Here is a 21339-nt window from a genome sequence, read left to right on the forward strand (position 1 = left end):
CAGCGTCACACCGCTCAGGAAGGACATGTGTCCCAGAGACGAACGAGCTTTGGTCTGAAATGATCAACACAAGAACAAAAGAAAAAGACCTGGAGAAGAAGCTGCTGAAGCTGTAAGAGTGTGTCATTATCCACAGTGAAACGAGGACTGAGGACATGGACTGAAAGGACACTCTGCAGGAAGAAGACATGACTCCAAAAGAAACAGAAAAAAGGACACTCTGCAGGAAGAAGACATGACTCCAAAAGAAAGAGAAAAAAGGACACTCTGCAGGAAGAAGACATGACTCCAAAAGAAACAGAAAAAACACAGAGGACAGTTTGTAAATGCACAGGGACAAAGAGCTTCATGTTTGGAGACATCTTCAGAGGCTCAATGAGAAGAAATGACTGACACGATTAAAAGCTCTGAAGAGTTCAGTTTGAAAAATATAAATCTTTATTTGAACGGATTTTTCCAATAACGTTATGAAATCAAACAGTGAAAAAGTCGTTGGTCGATAACAGATTAACCCACATCCACAGGAAACAGACAAAACTGACCTTAGACCCAACTTCTACTGCTTTTCTGTGTAGGGTCCACCACCTACCTGTCTCCATGGAGATGTTAGTGCTTTGATAGAAATATTCCACATTAAATGATCTCCATGGAGACAGATGATGCCAGGCCCGGACTCCTGAAGTTCGGAGCCTTGATTCTGAGGACGTGTGTTCCGTCTCCTGCCTCTTACTCCAGAGCGCTGCCTCAGAGGATGTTCTGTGTGATCCTCAGGGATGAGTTTAGACTGGCAGCAGCGCTCAGCCATGACACCGCCTTCTTCTGACCCCCTGAACGTCCTCCATTGACCCCCCTGACCCAACCTGACCCCATCTTTATTTGATCCAACGTAAAATTTTAAATCTTAACTGTCAACTGCCTTTGTCTTTCACTAGAGACACAAAGGAACCTTCTTTCCACAGAGTAAACCCAGGGAACAGAGGCTCAGAGAAGGACGAGGAGAAGGTCCAGAGATGGAACAGTTCTCCATCAGACGAGATGTCATAGAAGGACAGAGCTCCAGCCTCAGAGTCCAGAAACACGCCCACTCTGCCAGAGGACACGCCCCCTCGCTCTGTGGGAGTGGTGGAGCGACGGGAGTGGTCAAACTCTGTTAAGTTGTTGTTGTGGCAGACACAGTACTTTCCATTACCATAGATCCACAAACTCCAGGACTGATTATTGTTTCCAAACCCACGTCCCTCTCCGATTCGTCTTTTCCCTTTGTAAGTCACTGCTATAGAAACCTCCCTGCTCCAGTCCACCTCCCAGTAACAGCGCCCCCACAGGCCAGTGCAGCTCAGGACCTGATACCAGTATGTGAACCTTTCCTCATGATGTGGATACTCCTGCTCCTCCTTCATACACGTCACACTCCGATTGTCCTCAGACAGAAGGAGACGTTTGTGAGCTGTGTTTGGGTCCAGAGAGAACTCACAGGAGTCTGAAACACAAAACATTTTAGTCATTTAACATTTACAGGTTCAGTAGAGGCTCAGGATCGGGGCTCTGTCTCTGGGCAGAGCTCATGACCATAGGTGAGGGCAGGAACATAGATTGATGTTAAATCGAGAGCTTCACCTTTCACTCAGCTCCTTCTTTACCACAACAGACGATACAGCGACCGCATCACTGCAGACGCTGCACCGATCCACCTGTCAATCTCCCGCTCCATCCTTCCCTCACTCGAGAACAAGACCCCGAGATACTTGAACTCCTCCACTTGGGGCAGAGACTCTCCACTACCGGAGAGAGCAAACCACCTTTTTCCGGTCGAGAACCATGGCCTCGGATTTAGAGAAGTTGATTCTCATCCCAGACACTTCACACTCGGCTGCAAACTGCCCCAGTGCTGCAGGTCCTGGCTCGAAGAAGCATCAGGACAACATCATCTGCAAACAGCAGAGATGAGATCCTTTGGTCCCTGAACCAGGCCCCCTCCGGCCCCTGGCTGCGCCTAGAAATTCTGTCCATAAATATAATGAACAGAACCGGTGACAAAGGGCAGCCCTGGCGGAGTCCAACATGCACTGGGAACAGGTCTGACTTACTGCCGGCAATGAACACAGCTCCTGCTCCGGTCATACAGGGACCGGACAGCCCTTAGCAAAGGGCCCCGGACCCCATACTCCCAGAGCACCCCCCAAAGGACACCACGAGGGACACGGTCGAATGCCTTCTCCAGATCCACAAAACACATGTGGACTGGTTGGGCAAACTCCCATGAGCCTCGAGGACCCGATGGAGAGTATAGAGCTGGTCCAGTGTTCTGCAAGCAGGACGAAAACGCACTGCTCTTCCTGAATCCGAGTTTCGACTATTGGTCAGATTCTCCTCTCCAATACCCTGGTATAGACCTTACCGGGAAGGCTGAGGAGTGTGATTCCCCTGTAACTGGAACACATCATCCGGTCCCCCTTCTTATACAGAGAGACCACCACCCCAGTCTGCCAATCCAGTGGCACTGTCCCCGACCGCCACGCGATGTTGCAGAGACGTGTCAGCCAGATCCAACTCACCACCAGGTGGTGCTCCACAGCTCTGCCCCTCTCTTCAACCAAGTGTCCGAAACACGTGACCACAGGGCACATGACACAAAGTCGATCATCAACCTACAGCCTAGGGTGTCCTGGTGTCATGTGCACTGATGGACACCCTTGTTGTTTGCACAGAGAAACTGTGACTAGCACAGAAGTCCAATAACAGAACACCACTTGGGTTTAGAGGCTGTTCTTCCCGATCACGCCTGTCGTTGCCCACGTGGGCATTGAAGTCCCCCAGTAGAAAAATTGAGTGCCCAGTCGGTGCACTATCTAGTACCCCTCTCAGGGACTCCAAGAAAGTCGGGTACTCTGCACTGCAAAAAGCAGTGCAGATGGATGGATGTATTGGATACTGCTGTCAATACTGCGGGCGACTGAGGCCATTACGCCCTATAGGGGCTTGGCCTAACTAGGCTAAATGTATTTACAATTTTATTAGCATATTAATATTCTGTAAATGACATGAGTTCTGGTGTTTGTTTACAGTATGGTTTCTAGGTAACAGTTATGGAATTACCTTTACATGTCACATCTGCTGCTCACGTCCAAGTTAAAAAGAAAACTTGACCAAAATGGTCAGATTAAGGAAACAAGGCAAAATTCTAAGACATTTTAAACATAATGAATATAATGATATGACCTGTTATATGCACTTTACTGTGAATGAAATAAAAGACTCACACTTCCTCAGACCTGGGACCATCCAGCGCTCTCCAGCAGGATCCAGTCTGAAACACACAAGTCCAGTTTAGACCAGACCAGAGACCAGGACCAACCAAGGACCAGAGACCAGGACCAACCATTGACCACGGACCAGGTACGTCACCTGACAAATAACAGGGGCGGTCTCACCTGACAGACAGCAGGGGGCACTGTCCACATAGATTGGTCAAAAGCTGAGCTGAGGGTCCTGGATGGTTGTAGCTCAGGTCTAACTCTCTCAGGTGGGAGGGGGCGGAGGTCAGTGCTAAAGCCAGAGCAGCTCCACCTCTCTCAGAGACCAGACATCCAGACAGCCTAAAGACACAGCATTAACTCATGTGGACACAAGGGGGCAGAGTGCACCATGAGAGCATCTCACCTAAGAGTCTCCAGTCTGCAGGGAGTGTTTTTCAGTCCAGAACACAGCAGCTCCACTCCTGAGTCCTGGAGGTCATTGTGACTGAGGTCCAGGTGTGTGAGACTGGAGGAGCTGAGGACTGAGGCCAGAGGCCCACAGCTGTGAGGGGACAGTCCACAGCCAATCAGACTGAGGAGAGAGGGACATTAGAGACTAGAACCACCACACAAGGGTTTTAAGACATTCTGGACTTACAGGGCTTTGGTGGAGGCTCTGACCACCGGCACCAGACCCAGGAGAGCTCTCTCTGAGGCCTGGTATTTCCTCAGGTCAAACTCCTCCAGGTCTGAGTCTGAGGACAGTAAGAGGAAGCACAGAGCTGACCAATCAGCAGGAGACATGTTTCTATCAGAGAGTGCTCCTCTTCTCATGTTCTCTTGTATCTCTTTCACCAGACTAAGGTCATTCATCTCGTTCAGACAGTGGAGCAGGTTCAGTTTCCTCTCTGCAGACAGACCCTCATCATTCATCTTCTTTTTGATGTACTTAACTGTCTCCTGATTGGTTATGTCACTTCCTGTCTGAGTCAGCAGACCCTGCAGCAGCCTCTGATTGGTCGGCAGAGACAGCCCCAGGAGGAAGCGCAGGAACAGGTCCAGGTGTCCGTTTGGACTCTGTAAGGCCTGGTCCACAGCAGAGCAGTAGAAGGCTTCAAGGTCTGGACTCTCAGAGGAGTGTGGTGGCTCCAACAGGTTCTCTCCAGAGCTGTAAAAGGTCTGATGGACGTGAAGAGCAGCCAGAAACTCCTGCACACTCAGATGGATGAAGCAGTAGACCTTGTCCTGGTACAGGCCTGGCTCCTCTCTAAAGACCTGTGTGAACACTCCAGAGTACACTGAGGCCTCTGCAGCGTCCAGCCCACACTCGCTCAGGTCACACTCATAGAAGATCAGGTTTCCGTTCTGCAGCTGCTCAAAGGCCAGTTTTCCCAGAGACCGCACCATCTCCCTGGTCTTTGGAGTCCAGTGAAGGTCCGCCCCTGACCCCTGCTCATACTTGATGTTCTGGACTTTGGCCTGCACCACCAGGAAGTGGACGTACATCTGTGTGAGAGTTCGGGGCAGCTCTGGTTCCTCTGTTTGTTCCAGAAGCTTCTGTATAACTGTGGAGAGGATCCAGCAGAAGATCGGGATCTGACTCATGATGTAGAGGCTGCGGATGCTCTTAATGTGGGAGATGACGGCCGTGGCCTGTTCTCTGAACCTCTTCATGAAGTACTGCTCCTTCTGCGGGTCAGTGAACCCTCGCACCTCTGTCACCATGGAGACGCACTCAGCAGGGATCTGATTGGCCGCGGCGGGGCGCGTGGTTATCCAGAGGTGAGCAGAGGGAAGCAGACTCCCCCTGATGAGGTTTACCAGCAGCACGTGCACTGAGGCGGACTCTGTGGGGTCGGTCAGGACTCGGGTTCTGCTGAAGTCCAGAGGAGGTCTGCACTCGTCCAGACCGTCAAAGATGAAGAGCACCTGGAGCTGTTGGAAGCTGCACAGATCTTTGGATGGACTGAAGAAGTGGTGCAGCAGTCCCACCAGGCTGAACTGTGTGTCTCTGAGCACATTGAGCTCTCTGAAAGTGAACGGGAACAGCAGCTGGAGGTCCTGGTTGGTCCTGCCTTCAGCCCAGTCCAGACCGAACTTCTGAGTCAGCACCGTTTTCCCCACGCCGGCCACGCCTTTTGTCAGCACCACTCTGGTTGGCTCTGATGAGTGTGGGCGGGGTTTAAAGATGTCTTCACATCTGATGGTGGTCTCTGGCGCGGCCGGTCTCCTGGACGCCGTCTCCATGTGTCTGACCTCATGTTCCTGGTTGACCTCTGAGGCTCCGCCCTCTGTGATGTAGAGCTCTGTGTAGATCTGGGTCAGGGGGGCGGAGTCTCCTGCTTTAGCCACGCCCTCAAACACACGGCTGAACCTCTGCTGCAGATCATACTTCAGTTTATCGCTGAATCCAGCTTTACTCCCTTTAAAGACAGAAGAGTTATAATGTTAAACAAGTCTAATATTTCATATGGGAGGGCATCTGACACACGGGGAGGGCATCTGGAGGTTCTTACTGTTCAACAGGCGCTGGGCCAGGTGTTCCTGGTCCATCCTCTTCAGGAAGTCCATGGTGATGTTCAGAACCTCTCTGCTCTCCTCCTCCTCACTCTCGGTGCATTCTGGGTAATCTGAGGCCAGGAGCCTGTGGAGCCTCTGGAGCTGCTGTTGGACAAACCTCAGGACCTGCTCCTCCAGACGCTGGAACAGAACAATAAGAGAGTTTTAGTCAAAGAGAGTACCTGAGTAGCACCCCTAGAACCCCACACATGCTGCGCTCGTGGGGTACTCACCCTGAATATGGCGTCCAGCTGCTCCTTTGGGCCTGGCTCCCTGTAAAAAACAATAAAAGCATCATCATTTATTTGTTCCACACTCACGGTCCATAAAAGAACAGGAGACAAGAGTCTTTTGCAGTGTGGCCTTCTTATATTTGCACCACAGTGGGGCTGAATACAAGGGTGTACAGGAGGTCCACACACAGAGACAGTGAACAGGAGAGTCCCTCTGAGCAGGGACCAGCTGCCTTTGGGACAATTTACATCATCGGGTCTGATGGACAAACACTTGAGCCTCAGGTCTAAAGACTATGGGTGCTGCTGGTAAAATATGTTAGAAAGGCTGATCTTTGGTCAAATGCACTTGAAAAAAGTCAAATTCATCATCTCCTGTAGGACAGTTGTTTCACTCTGATGGTGGATTCAGGGCAGGTTCAGAACAGCTGATTCTCTGAGACCTCTGTACAATCTGTAGAAGACCCTGTGATCCTGTCCCACCTGAACTCGTCTGTCTCACACTGAGAGTGGCTCCATTCAAACACAGGATCACTGTTTGCACTGATGAAGGACGAGCAGCAGGTGGCGCTGTCCTGAGAACATGTTCAGAGCTCTGGATTAAGCAGATCTTACCTCTGGTCTTCAGGAGGAGCCTCTCTAAAGGTAAAAGGAAGGTCTTTGGAGTTGTCACTTTTCAGAGACACAGAGCTGGGAGCAGGTCTGGGTTTAGACCCGGGGCCAGGTCCAGGTGGGTCCATGTTGTTGGGGCTGGAATCAGAAGAACAGTCCATTTGAACAGAACATACAGAGATGCCTCTTATTTAGAAGCTCTGTTCTCCAGAGGCCTGTTGCTAGAAGCCCATTGAACTCGTTGAATAACTTCAGAGTTGATAAAACCAAACCAATGGAAACTGTCTAACTTCAGGTTCTTGAGTTACTCAGCCAGTAGGAGTCAGGCTAGAGGGAAGAAGGCAGGGCTAACTCAGAGGCACAGGTGAATGTGAATACAGAAAGAAAAAATGTAATAGATGTTTATAACAAGTTCTCAGAGGATTTGAGAAATTATGATTTCAAACCCAATTAGACCACAAACCTCCATATTTAACCGTCCTAAGCTTGTAACACTAAAATAGAACTAATGATTTAATATGTTGTAGAGAAGATAATAAAATCATGAATGTGATTCTTTCAATCACAGTAAACATGAAACATATTAACATTAAATGTGTGACGATGCTATAGGCACTGAGCATATCAAATGTTTATATCATCAAATAATTCTTCTGAGTAAGTGAGGTCCTAACCCACAGCTTTGAGGAGTGTCACATGTGACTGTGTGTGAGGAGACTGAAAATACACTGCAGTTTTACGACTCTCCAAGTTATTCATGACAGTGCCAATACTGTTTATGTGGAAGAGCATGGTACTGCAGCTATACGGCCTCATACAGGAGGAAAGATTTTGTTCATAACGTTATAATGTTTTTTTTCTTGTTTTGTTTTTTGCATGTGTATTTGTTTCATGTAGCGTTAGCACAAAATCATTGTATATAGCAAAAAACACAGCAGAAATTATGTTAGCTTGATTGTTTCTTGGACTTTGGGCTGAAAAGAACTTTGTACTGTCCAAAAATTAGAATTCAGTATATCCTGTAATCCAACAGTAAAAAGAAGAAGGCAGTCCAGCAGTTACTAACATTAGCTCTTTGCTAGTTTTCTGTCCCCGCTGTTTGCCATGGTGATCTTTAACCACACCTTAACCATTACCAAAACACTTTTCCTAAACCTAACCTGATGGATAACCTGTAACTATTGGGAAAAAAGAAGTACAATAAACCTGAAAACTTTTTCAAACAGCAGAGGGTACTGTAAAGAAAAGAGAAGTATGATTCTGCTGCTGGTGTGATTCTAGTGAGATTCTGATTTTATTCTGATCTGATTCTGGTGTGATTCTGGTGTGATTCAGATCTGATTCAGATCTGATTCTGGTGTGATTCTGATCTGATTCTGGTGTGATTCCGGTGTGATTCTGGTGTGATTCTGATCTGATTCCGGTGTGATTCTGGTGTGATTCTGATCTGATTCTGGTGTGATTCCGGTGTGATTCTGGTGTGATTCTGATCTGATTCAGATCTGATTCTGATCTGATTCAGGTGAGATTCTAGTGTGATTCTGATCTGATTCTGGTGTAATTCTAGTGTGATTCTGATCTGATTATGGTGTGATTCTGGTGTGATTCTGATCTGATTCTGGTGTGATTCTGGTGTGATTCTGATCTGATTCTAGTGTGATTCTGATCTGATTCTGGTGTGATTCTGATCTGATTCTGGTGTGATTCAGATCTGATTCCAGTGTGATTCCAGTGTGATTCTGATCTGATTCAGATCTGATTCTGGTGTGATTCTGGTGTGATTCAGATCTGATTCCAGTGTGATTCCAGTGTGATTCTGATCTGATTCAGATCTGATTCTGGTGTGATTCTGGTGTGATTCAGATCTGATTCAGATCTGATTCTGGTGTGATTCTGATCTGATTCTGGTGTGATTCCGGTGTGATTCTGGTGTGATTCTGATCTGATTCCGGTGTGATTCTTGTGTGATTCTGATCTGATTCTGATGTGATTCTGATCTGATTCAGATCTGATTCTGATCTGATTCTGGTGAGATTCTAGTGTGATTCTGATCTGATTCTAGTGTGATTCTGATCTGATTCAGGTGAGATTCTAGTGTGATTCTGATCTGATTCTAGTGTGATTCTGATCTGATTCCAGTGTGATTCTGATCTGATTCAGATCTGATTCTGGTGTGATTCCAGTGTGATTCTGATCTGATTCAGGTGAGATTCTAGTGTGATTCTGATCTGATTCTGGTGTGATTCTGGTGTGATTCTGATCTGATTCTGGTGTGATTCTGGTGTGATTCTGGTGTGATTCTGATCTGATTCTAGTGTGATTCTGATCTGATTCTGGTGTGATTCTGATCTGATTCTGGTGTGATTCTGATCTGATTATGGTGTGTTTCAAATCAAAACATAAGTAATCACAAATAATCATAAAATTACCATTAAAACAGAAGAGGCAGAATAAAAACCTTTCAGTCGTCTGCACAGATAAACAGAACAGAGTCTGGATTTAAACATTGTCAAAGTCGAGTCTGTCTCACATCTTCAGGAAGACTGTTCCAGGTTTTAGCTGCATGAAACTGTATCACTGATTCCTCATGTTTAGTCCTGACTCTGGGACCAGCAGGAGGCCGGCCCCTGAAGTCCTCAGAGTGTGAGATGGTTCATGTGGCACTAACATGTCGGAGATGAACTTTGGACCTAGGCCATGAGAGACTTATACACAAGCAGAGCTGATTTAAAGTCTCTGAGCCACAGGAGCCAGAGACCTGAGCCACAGGACACATGTGTGAAGTACTTCCTGGTTCTAGGCCTGAGCCACAGGACACATGTGTGAAGTACTTCCTGGTTCTAGTCAGGACCTGAGCAGCAGTGTTCTGGATTACACTGAAACTTCTATATAAAAAAAAATTCTAGTTGTGTAACAGTGTAGATACAGAACAGATCAGGACTAAACCAGGACTAAACACATCATATAGAACTAAACTAGAAACCCTGAAGCTGACCATGTTTAAACAGGTCTACAGCAGAGCCAACAGAAGGACTAAAGTCTGGTTTGGTCTAAGTCCAAACTAAACCAGTCCACACAGAGCTGGACCAGGGAAGAGCGTTTGTTTTGTTCTTTTAAATGTTAATAATAAGAAAAACTCACTGCGTCACCGTCCTCTGCGCACAGGCCTCAGACACACGGCTCTTTCGTTCAAACTTTCACTTTCGGTCCTGTGACGTCAGTGGCCCCTCCCTCTGTGTGGTGACACTGAGCTCCAGCAGAGGGCGCCACTCTCCAGGTCTGTGGGGAGAGGCAGGAGACAAAAGTGGAAGAGTTACGTTACTTTAAAATACTATTACTCAAGTAGAAGTACAAAGTAGTGGACATGTCCACATGTCCACATGTCCTCATGTCCTCATGTCCACATGTCCACATGTCCACATGTCCTCATGTCCTCATGTCCACATGTCCTCATGTCCACGTCCACATGTCCTCATGTCCACATGTCCTCATGTCCACGTCCACATGTCCTCATGTCCACATGTCCTCATATCTTCATGTCCACATGTCCTCATGTCCTCATGTCTTCATGTCCACATGTCCACATGTCCTCATGTCCTCATGTCCACATGTCCTCATGTCCACATGTCCTCATGTCCTCATGTCCACATGTCCTCATGTCCTCATGTCTTCATGTCCACATGTCCACATGTCCTCATGTCCTCATGTCCACATGTCCACATGTCCTCATGTCCTCATGTCTTCATGTCCACATGTCCACATGTCCTCATGTCCTCATGTCCTCATGTCCACATGTCCTCATGTCCACATGTCCACATGTCCACATCTGTGTCTGTCCTATCCACTCGTGACGATGGCGGGGAGTGTTTAATATTTGACCTGATTCATAAACAACTTTTTTATTTTTTATTTTTTATTTCAAATATACAAATATATAAACAAGCAACAACATCAAGAGGCTTAAGCATTATATTACATCACGTCACCTTCATGGGGCATGTGCAAAAATATTAAACAAACGTAAAAAAAATAAATAAATACAGTAATACATTTTATATTTCAAATTCTGTGCAAAGTGCTTTTTGTTTTCAGGGCTTTTGGGTTTGTACAATAGTTTAGAGAAATGATATAAGAACAAAAGAAATTTAAATACAACGAATTTGTGTTTGTCAGAAAATGAACAACAGTGAATCTGATATTTTGGATCAGGATCAGATTCAACACGTGTATTTCTCCCAAAATATCTTTTTCTAAAACAACAACAATGATATGTTTATAATAATAATAATAATAATAATAATAATAATAATAATAATAATAATAATAATAATAATAATAATAATTTTTACAAAAAATTATCAAATCACAGACGGGGTTGAGTGACGTAGTGACGTAGTGACGCACTGACGCACGTACGCGAGACGTGACGCGGGAGGTGAGGCTCCTCAGAGAAAACTCTACTTTTCTGATTTTCTCTGTTAAAAACTTGACTTAGGGCAGAGTTTGAGCTTTAAACTCACTCTGAAACATGTGGGTTTATTCTGTCAGTGTTTAGGAGAATGTGGGGCTGATTGACGTGGTTTAATTTGATATTTTCACAAACAAACCGGAGTGTGGAGTCTGACCGTTAGCTCCGAGTGGCGGGAGTTTGGGGACGATTTAAGGATGATTTTTTTTTTTGGTTGATTTTCATTTGTTTTCTGGTTGATTTTCGGTTGTGTTGTGTTTTTAGGAGTTGTTGTGGAGCAGTGTGGACAGAGGACTCTCCTTCATCTCAAACAGGTTCATCTAAATGTGACAAACCTCCACCAAAGGGACATTTGGACATTTGGACGTTTAAGACCCAGAGTCACATTTACAGTTTAAAGACTCACAGGTAAAGTCCAGAATTAAAACATGACATGAAAAACAATTACATTTTATTTAAAAAAAGAGGTTTAAAATCTACGACGGAGTATAAGGGTCAGTTAAATAAAATAAATTATGTAGGTGCTACGAGAATAAAGTTGTAGCATTTCGACATTAAAGACGTCATTTTTAAGAGAATAATAAAAAGAGAAAAAAGTCGTAATATTAGGAGAATAAAGTTGTATTTTTATGAGAGTATATTCTGCTGTGTGTGAGTGAGTGATTTTCAACTTTACGCACGATGAAATACTGTGTCTTTTAGCCCAACATCACCGCACTAATATAAGTATAAGTACTTTGAAGAGACACTGCAAGTATTTGAGTTTGTTTAGTCAGAGGAACCAGACAGATTTGGAAGAAATTGCTGTAACAAAATGCTCCAAATTCTTCACAACGCACTGGTCACTCATTCACACACAGCATAAAAATACGACTTTATTCTCATAAAAATACGACTTTATTCTCATAAAAATACGACTTTATTCTTGTAAAATTATGACTTTGATGTGGAAATGCTACGACTTTATTCTCGTAGCACCTGCATAATTTATTTTATTTAACTGACCCTTAAACTCCATCGTAAAAATCAAAATGGAATATGGCTATAATGAAATAAAGCTAAAATAAAATAAAATTAAACCAGACAACTAAATTTAGAAAAGTACATTCATTATAAGAAAATTTTAAGTAAAAGTGAAAAAGGTAGAAGTTGAATTTTATTACACAAAAAAAAAAGCTAAAAGTTGAATCACAAGCTAAAATAGACCTAAGAATTAAAAAGTTGTTTAAAATTACCCAAAACAAGTTAGCTGGGCCCCCTGTGCTGAGCGTGATCCCAGTGCACTACGTCACATGTAAAGGTGGAGGAACCTCACCAGTGTGCCTCACCCAACCACCAGGGGGCACCCAGCTCCACTGAAACGAGACAATTGTGTGGCCAAAACCTGCTTATAAAACAAATACAAAATTAGCAAAACAAACTAAGGTAAAACAGCACAAAATAGAATAAGACAAAACAAATACAAAAAAAAAACAGGAGCCAAACAACAGCAGGTTCAGCCACTTTAATGAGGAGCAGGAGTTAAAGCAGCGTCTGGAGCAGATCTACCCTGGACTGGACTCCCCCAGACCAACTACAGAGCAGGACTGAGAATCCACCCAAAAAGTCAAGGCGCAGCAGCAGAGAGTGGCACATTGGGAGCAGGCGGCTTAAATAGGAGAGTGGGGATCACGGGTGGAGCCCACAGGGGAAAACGGACAACCTCAAAAAAGTCTGGGAGAGAAAGTCATTTACACATGTTTGTGTCGTTATCAAATCTAGACTTTATAATGAACAAAGTCACGAGGAAAGTCGTCATCTTAACTACAACTATTTAAAATAACAGTAGATTAAAGACAAACTCCACCAGGACTTCACCACATTAAGACTAAACCAGGACTAAACCAGGACTAAACCAGGACTAAACCAGGACTAAACCAGGACTAAACCAGGACTAAACCAGGACTAAACCAGGACTAAACCAGGACTAAGCCAGGACTAAGCCAGGACTAAACCAGGTCTAAACCAGGTCTAAACCAGGACTACTCTTGGTCTATATTAGGACTAAAACTCGACTCAAACCAGGTCTTATTAGTTTGAACCTGAGCAAAAGAAAAGTCTAATCTCAGACCTGTGTCGTCTTATGTTTTAGAAAAGTCTGGGCTTTTAAACTGTGGCCTCAAACAGGTTTATATTTTAAACACAGGCGATATTCAACACTGCAGAATGTGTAAACGCACAGACAGTTTATCATCGTCACTGTTATTGTGAAGCACTTTGGTCAGTTTGAGTGCGGTGTGGGGATGGGTTTATCGTGATAAAAAGGGTCGACAATAATCATTTGTGGCACTTTTTATATAATGGTGACAATAAACAAAGATAATCGCTGTTGTGTCTCCAGAATGTGCAGAAAAAAAAACACTTCTCCTGATGATCTCCTCTAAATCACTGTCATTTTCACTTATAACAAAGTTCCACACTTTAACAGTTTAAATATGGAACCTGTTCATAATATTAAACTTGTAATTATTCATTTCCAGAACATTTTTAAACTGTCAGCAGCAATAATTATCGTGATATAATTGTTAATTATTTGTATTATTTTGGCCGTGATAATCGTGACGCCAAGTTTCAGTGTCGTCCCAGGCCTCGTGTGGTGAATAAATAAATGTGAGTCACTGATATAATTTATGTTTTGATCAAATTAATCTGTTCAAAGTTCACATTTTAAAAGAATTGACCAAAAGACTGAAATATGAACTGACCAACGAATAAGAGTCACATTTCAGAAGACGTGTGTACAGGTCGAAACTAGGAGGAGCTATTTGCCTATTTTTGTTAATTCTAAGATTCGTTTATTATTTTTTTAATGAGTTTCCAGTTTATTGTTTGGTTAATTTGCATATTTAATATCTCATTTTGCCATGTTCATATTTCTTATGTTTTGATAATTTGTTTAGCCTAATTTGGTGGTGTTTATCTTCACACCTTTTCTGTTTCTGGTTTAGTCTGTGGGGCCTGGAGGAAACGGGGGGTGGTTCAGATAGACCAGAATGCACCTGGGCCTTTGGTTTTTATCAGTCACAGGAGGGGCGGGGGATCTGGTCATGTGACTGTTTGTTTGCTGCTCACGTGAAAGTAACTCTGTGGAAATGTATCTCTGGACATTGAAAACAAAGGGCACATATTTTAAAAGCTCTTCTTTCTTTTAAGGCTGAGATGCATCGACCTTTGACCTGTCTCCTCCGGGGGTCGTGTGGTGAAAGGACGACCGTGGAGGGAGCCCAGAGCTTCAGACCTGGCTCGCTCTGTCTGGGGAAACCTAGCGGTGTTAACGACCAGTCAGTGTTTGCCAGGCGGTGAGTACGATCCATAACACACATCCGAGCATTCTGGATTCTGATTGGTCGAGGGACACTGCATCACACTACATCCTGTGTGAGTGTGTGTGAGAGGGGGTGTGTGTGAGTGTGTGTGAGTGTTGAGTGTGAGTGTGTGGGGGTGAGTGTGTGTGAGAGAGACTGTGTGTGAGTGTTGAGTGAGTGTTGAGTGGGGGGGGCGTTATATCGTGTTATATTACTTATTCTAAAAATGATCTTATCAAAGAAAAGAAAAGTGGGTAGTGTGCGCCGAGTGCCTGATCAAAGGCTGCGTGCCTAAAATGCCACGAAACTGTCACGTTTTTCAACGACTACAATATCAGCCATCACTTCTCTACGAAGCACCAACTACACGAGCAAACAGTCAACGCAGGAACGGACGGCTACGGCTCAGAGGCAGCAAATTTACAGATTTAATTAATGCAGCAAACAATTTATACAATCATGTTACAGGCCAAATCTCCAATGTCATATATAAATATATATTATGTTATATATATGTGTGTGTGTGTGTGTGTGTGTATATATGTATATATATATATATATATATATATATATATATATATATATATATATATATATATATATATATATATATATATATATACACTCACCTAAGGATCATTAGGACCTGTTCAATTTCTCCTTGATGTAATTATCTAAACCAATCACATGGCAGTTGCTTCAGTGCATTTAGGGGTGTGGTCCTGGTCAAGACAATCTCCTGAACTCCAAACTGAATGTCAGAATGGGAAAGCAGTTTTGAGCGTGGCCTGGTTGTTGGTGCCAGACGGGCCGGTCTGAGTATTTCACAATCTGCTCAGTTACTGGGATTTTCACCCACAACCATTTCTAGGGTTTACAAAGAATGGAGTGAAAAGGGAAAAACATCCAGTATGTGTCAGTCCTGTGGGCGAGGAGGTCAGAGGAGAATGGGCCAAGAGATTCAAGCTGATAGAAGAGCAACGTTGACTGAAATAACCACTCGTTACAACCGAGGATGCAGCAAAGCATTTGTGAAGCCACAACACGCACAACCTTGAGGCGGATGGGCTACAACAGCAGAAGACCCCACCGGGTACCACTCATCTCCACTACAAATAGGAAAAAGAGGCTACAATTTGCACGAGCTCAACAAAACTGGACAGTTGGAAGACTGGAAAAATGTTGCCTGGTCTGATGAGTCTGGATTTCTGTTGAGACATTCAAATGGTAGAGTCAGAATTTGGCGTAAACAGAATGAGAACATGGATCCATCATGCCTTGTTCCCACTGTGCAGGTGGTGGTGGTGGTGTAATGGTGTGGGGGATGTTTTCTTGGCACACTTTAGGTCCCTTAGTGCCAGTTGGGCATCGTTTAAATGCCACGGGCTACCTGAACATTATTTCTGACCATGTCCATCCCTTCATGACCACCATGTACCGTCCTCCTCCTCTACGTCCAGCAGGATAATGCTCCATGTCATAAAGCTCCAATCATTTCAAATTGATTTCTTGAACATGACGATGAGTTCACTGAACTACACTGGCCCCACAGTCACCAGATCTCAACCCCATAGAGCATCTTTGGGATGTGGTGGAACGGGAGCTGTATAAAAGACTATCCATAAAGCCCATTTAGTTCTGTTATATTACTGGTTTAGTTTAGTTGTTCTTAATTGTTGTTATCCCTTGTTGCACCACTAGAGGGAGCGCGAGTGTACACCAGTGCGCCGCAGACACGCAGATTATTATTTTACATGGTTGCACAACGTTACGTGCATCGGCTCTCTCTCGGACTGACTTAATGTCTGAATTATAGTGTGCGTCCCTTAGATGTAAGTATTCTGTGTATTTGTGATATTGTGTTCAGAACTTATACTTGTAATTGGAAAGTTTTACCCAAAACTCTAAACTACACACGGTCAATTTATACACGCTCGCCTCGTGACTAGACTGGCCTCCTATCGGTCATTTGTTAACTTCTTTGTATTCACATTATGTAAATAACCACGCGGTCACTTGTGTAATCACCATTTTGATTGTGATTAACATATTGTTTGTATTTGTTTATTCCTTCTCTTGTAGATAACCACACACACCACACACACACAAACCCACACATACACCCACACATACACCCATACACGCCCACACTCCAAGTAAGGACATTAAAAGGAACGTTCTACCTGTACCTGCCTGTGGACTCCCTCATTCTTAAGCCTCACCTGAACATACCTAATCACTGTTCTGACCCGACACCCTGCAGTGATTGCTAGCCAGGGTTCAAGCTACTGCATATTACAGTCCTCATTACAATTTATGGTCCTTCGAGCCGGATCAAGCAACCACTGCAGTCAATATGTTCAGGCCATATGAAAGAGAACCTACTGAGGATCGCCCACAAGGATCCAGGCAGCTGCCATCAAATCTCCAGGACTATGAGGTCAGTTACCCTGTGAGGTCCCGTTTTACTGATGATGAGCAGACCAAGCACTTGTCTTCTCCAGAAATAATTAGATCCATTAAGAGCATGAGAGAGGAAAATGACCAGCTGCGCAGAGATGTCCAACGCCTTGCAGACATGATCCAGATTGCTCCTGCAGTGTCCTCACAGCAGCTGTCACTGCCCAGGCGCCAAGAGGAAACATCTGCCACACCAGCACTTACGAATCAGCAGGCGCCACTCAGCGGCCTCCAGGGCCCACGTCAGCCAGTAAGTGCCCTCCCGGTGATCAGAGATGTTTCTCCTGCTCCTGTCGGTCGACATACCATTGTAGAGTCTCTCAGATGGCATCTACATGAAACAGGATTATCAGATCAGGCAGAGGCACCAGTCACTGCTGGCATCTCAACTCCTCTCTCTAAAGGTGAACATATGGTGATAGACATTCACAAGAGTCCATCGTCCACAGAGGATGAGGACAGAGTCTCCCCACCACGTGGTGAAACTAGTCACCAGTCAGATGATAGCCCCCCACGACATAAAGTGGATTGGCCTGATGTCAAGCCACACATCAAGTATGAAGAGGACTATGATAGCTATCCTGACCGCTCCTATCAGCACACATCAGACTGTCCGGCACACATCAGACTGTCCGGCACACATCAGACTGTCCGGCACACATCAGACTGTCCGGCACACATCAGACTGTCCGGCACACATCAGACTGTCCGGCACACATCAGACTGTCCGGCACACATCAGACTGTCCGGCACACATCAGACTGTCCGGCACACATCAGACTGTCCGGCACACATCAGACTGTCCAGCACACATCAGACTGTCCAGCACACATCAGACTGTCCGGCACAGATCAGCAATCCTTCCTTAATCAGGAATGGGGGGCCTTAACTTTATCAACTGTTGTTGTGATTTTGGGCGTTACAAAAATAAAATGAATTGAATTGAATCTCTCCCCATCTGTAACTCCATCCTCAGACCCAGAACAATGAGAACAATAGCAGGGTCATTAAGGCTGATTAGGTTAGTCTCAGCTGAAACTAGAGATAATAGCTGTTCACAGTTTCAGTGTGGTTAGCCCCTCCCCTCAGATATAAGGCAGTGGCCACCAGCATCTGACCAGAACTGAAGAAGCGGCTTGGACGAGCAGCAAAACGTCTTCACTCCTACGATGATTTGTCCAGTGACAGATTTAAACTTCATCTTTTGCTCTGGATCAGACCTGGATGACTGAGGGTCTACAGAGACATCTGTCGTATATGTAATTGTACATATTTTAAAGACACTGTTTAAGGAGGCTGTTTTCTTAGAGGAAGACAGTAAAGTGAATGTCCTCATTGTAAAGTGAATGTCCTCATTGTAAAGTGGATGTCCTCATTGTAAAGTGGATGTCCTCATTGTAAAGTGGATGTCCTCATTGTAAAGTGGATGTCCTCATTGTAAAGTGGATGTCCTCATTGTAAAGTGGATGTCCTCATTGTAAAGTGGATGTCCTCATTGTAAAGTGGAATGTCCTCATTGTAAAGTGGATGTCCTCATTGTAAAGTGGATGTCCTCATTGTAAAGTGGATGTCCTCATTGTAAAGTGGATGTCCTCATTGTAAAGTGGATGTCCTCATTGTAAAGTGGATGTCCTCATTGTAAAGTGGATGTCCTCATTGTAAAGTGGATGTCCTCATTGTAAAGTGGATGTCCTCATTGTAAAGTGGATGTCCTCATTGTAAAGTGGATGTCCTCATTGTAAAGTGGATGTCCTCATTGTAAAGTGGATGTCCTCATTGTAAAGTGGATGTCCTCATTGTAAAGTGGATGTCCTCATTGTAAAGTGGATGTCCTCATTGTAAAGTGGATGTCCTCATTGTAAAGTGGATGTCCTCATTGTAAAGTGGATGTCCTCATTGTAAAGTGGATGTCCTCATTGTAAAGTGGATGTCCTCATTGTAAAGTGGATGTCCTCATTGTAAAGTGGATGTCCTCATTGTAAAGTGGATGTCCTCATTGTAAAGTGGATGTCCTCAATTGTAAAGTGGATGTCCTCATTGTAAAGTGGATGTCCTCATTGTAAAGTGGATGTCCTCATTGTAAAGTGGATGTCCTCATTGTAAAGTGGATGTCCTCATTGTAAAGTGGATGTCCTCATTGTAAAGTGGATGTCCTCATTGTAAAGTGGATGTCCTCATTGTAAGTGGATGTCCTCATTGTAAAGTGGATGTCCTCATTGTAAAGTGGATGTCCTCATTGTAAAGTGGATGTCCTCATTGTAAAGTGGATGTCCTCATTGTAAAGTGGATGTCCTCATTGTAAAGTGGATGTCCTCATTGTAAAGTGGATGTCCTCATTGTAAAGTGGATGTCCTCATTGTAAAGTGGATGTCCTCATTGTAAGTGGATGTCCTCATTGTAAAGTGGATGTCCTCATTGTAAAGTCGGATGTCCTCATTGTAAAGTGGATGTCCTCATTGTAAAGTGGATGTCCTCATTGTAAAGTGGATGTCCTCATTGTAAAGTGGATGTCCTCATTGTAAAGTGGATGTCCTCATTGTAAAGTGGATGTCCTCATTGTAAAGTGGATGTCCTCATTGTAAAGTGGATGTCCTCATTGTAAAGTGGATGTCCTCATTGTAAAGTGGATGTCCTCATTGTAAAGTGGATGTCCTCATTGTAAAGTGGATGTCCTCATTGTAAAGTGGATGTCCTCATTGTAAAGTGGATGTCCTCATTGTAAAGTGGATGTCCTCATTGTAAAGTGGATGTCCTCATTGTAAAGTGGATGTCCTCATTGTAAAGTGGATGTCCTCATTGTAAAGTGGATGTCCTCATTGTAAAGTGGATGTCCTCATTGTAAAGTGGATGTCCTCATTGTAAAGTGGATGTCCTCATTGTAAAGTGGATGTCCTCATTGTAAAGTGGATGTCCTCATTGTAAAGTGGATGTCCTCATTGTAAAGTGGATGTCCTCATTGTAAAGTGGATGTCCTCATTGTAAAGTGGATGTCCTCATTGTAAAGTGGATGTCCTCATTGTAAAGTGGATGTCCTCATTGTAAAGTGGATGTCCTCATTGTAAAGTGGATGTCCTCATTGTAAAGTGGATGTCCTCATTGTAAAGTGGATGTCCTCATTGTAAAGTGGATGTCCTCATTGTAAAGTGGATGTCCTCATTGTAAAGTGGATGTCCTCATTGTAAAGTGGATGTCCTCATTGTAAAGTGGATGTCCTCATTGTAAAGTGGATGTCCTCATTGTAAAGTGGATGTCCTCATTGTAAAGTGGATGTCCTCATTGTAAAGTGGATGTCCTCATTGTAAAGTGGATGTCCTCATTGTAAAGTGGATGTCCTCATTGTAAAGTGGATGTCCTCATTGTAAAGTGGATGTCCTCATTGTAAAGTGGATGTCCTCATTGTAAAGTGGATGTCCTCATTGTAAAGTGGATGTCCTCATTGTAAAGTGGATGTCCTCATTGTAAAGTGGATGTCCTCATTGTAAAGTGGATGTCCTCATTGTAAAGTGGATGTCCTCATTGTAAAGTGGATGTCCTCATTGTAAAGTGGATGTCCTCATTGTAAAGTGGATGTCCTCATTGTAAAGTGGATGTCCTCATTGTAAAGTGGATGTCCTCATTGTAAAGTGGATGTCCTCATTGTAAAGTGGATGTCCTCATTGTAAAGTGGATGTCCTCATTGTAAAGTGGATGTCCTCATTGTAAAGTTAGTAGTTTGCAGGGGTTCAATCCAAAAAGTTTCCCTTTGACACAAAGTTTTTAGCCTGTCTCTGCCCCTGATAGTTTTGAGGACGACCTCCACGACCATGACTTTAAGAAGGTTGATGCAGCACACTGAATATTTGAAATGTTATTTTACTGGATAATTGTGTCTGAATAGTAGTAGTATAGTAATTTGTGTTGAGAAAACCAGCCTCTTAATCTCCTTTTAGTTAATCCAACACAGACGCAGCCACAACTGCAGTCCAAGTGATGTACTACATGAGTGGAGTTACAGTTTGCAAATGTCTTTATGTCGCGGGGGTCTTTGAATGTGGTCGCTCGGTTGATGTGGCTGTAATAGTTCAGGAGCCACATTGAAATGTGCCTTTGGGTTTAGGGTAGAATGTTTGTGTTTGTCTCTCAGGATGGGAGCTCTTGTCACTGCAAAAAGAGGAGGCTCTGAGAAGAAAGTGCTGGGTCACTTTGAAGGATGGCCCAGGTTTTATTCATAATGTGTTTTATATTGTTGGTAAGGTTGTTGTATTTCAAAGAGATAAAAAGATCAATTGGTGCTTTTTTCTGTTTCCTTGTGAAATGATTACTGTATATTTAATTTCATAATGTATTGTTTTTAAAAGAAAATCAAGACTCTGAACTTTAACCAAAAGAAAAGCAGACTGACAAGAGAGGGTCTTATTTCATTTATTTCAAGCAGAATAATGAACATG

At 44.0% G+C, this 21339-nt stretch overlaps 1 protein-coding gene across 4 annotated transcripts in view; it reads right to left on the reverse strand.

Annotated features, from left to right (window-relative positions):
- Positions 1-465: 465 nt before the first annotated feature.
- LOC117389047 (NLR family CARD domain-containing protein 3-like) overlaps positions 466-21339 on the reverse strand; it is a 31045-nt gene continuing 10171 nt past the window's right edge. For 3 of the 4 annotated variants that reach the window (XM_033986614.2, XM_055230592.1, XM_055230590.1), the window contains exons 3-10: positions 6644-6778; positions 6029-6068; positions 5753-5936; positions 3895-5659; positions 3661-3828; positions 3432-3596; positions 3261-3307; positions 466-1480 (exon numbers count right to left, since the gene is read on the reverse strand). In XM_033986614.2, the coding sequence (XP_033842505.1) occupies positions 909-1480; positions 3261-3307; positions 3432-3596; positions 3661-3828; positions 3895-5659; positions 5753-5936; positions 6029-6068; positions 6644-6778 (3076 nt within the window). In that variant the 3' untranslated portion in view covers positions 466-908. The remainder of the gene's footprint in view (positions 1481-3260; positions 3308-3431; positions 3597-3660; positions 3829-3894; positions 5660-5752; positions 5937-6028; positions 6069-6643; positions 6779-21339) is intronic. The other variant, XM_055230591.1, reaches the window with a different exon arrangement.

This window comes from Periophthalmus magnuspinnatus, chromosome 21, assembly GCF_009829125.3.
Source record: "Periophthalmus magnuspinnatus isolate fPerMag1 chromosome 21, fPerMag1.2.pri, whole genome shotgun sequence".
NCBI lineage: Eukaryota > Metazoa > Chordata > Actinopteri > Gobiiformes > Gobiidae > Periophthalmus > Periophthalmus magnuspinnatus.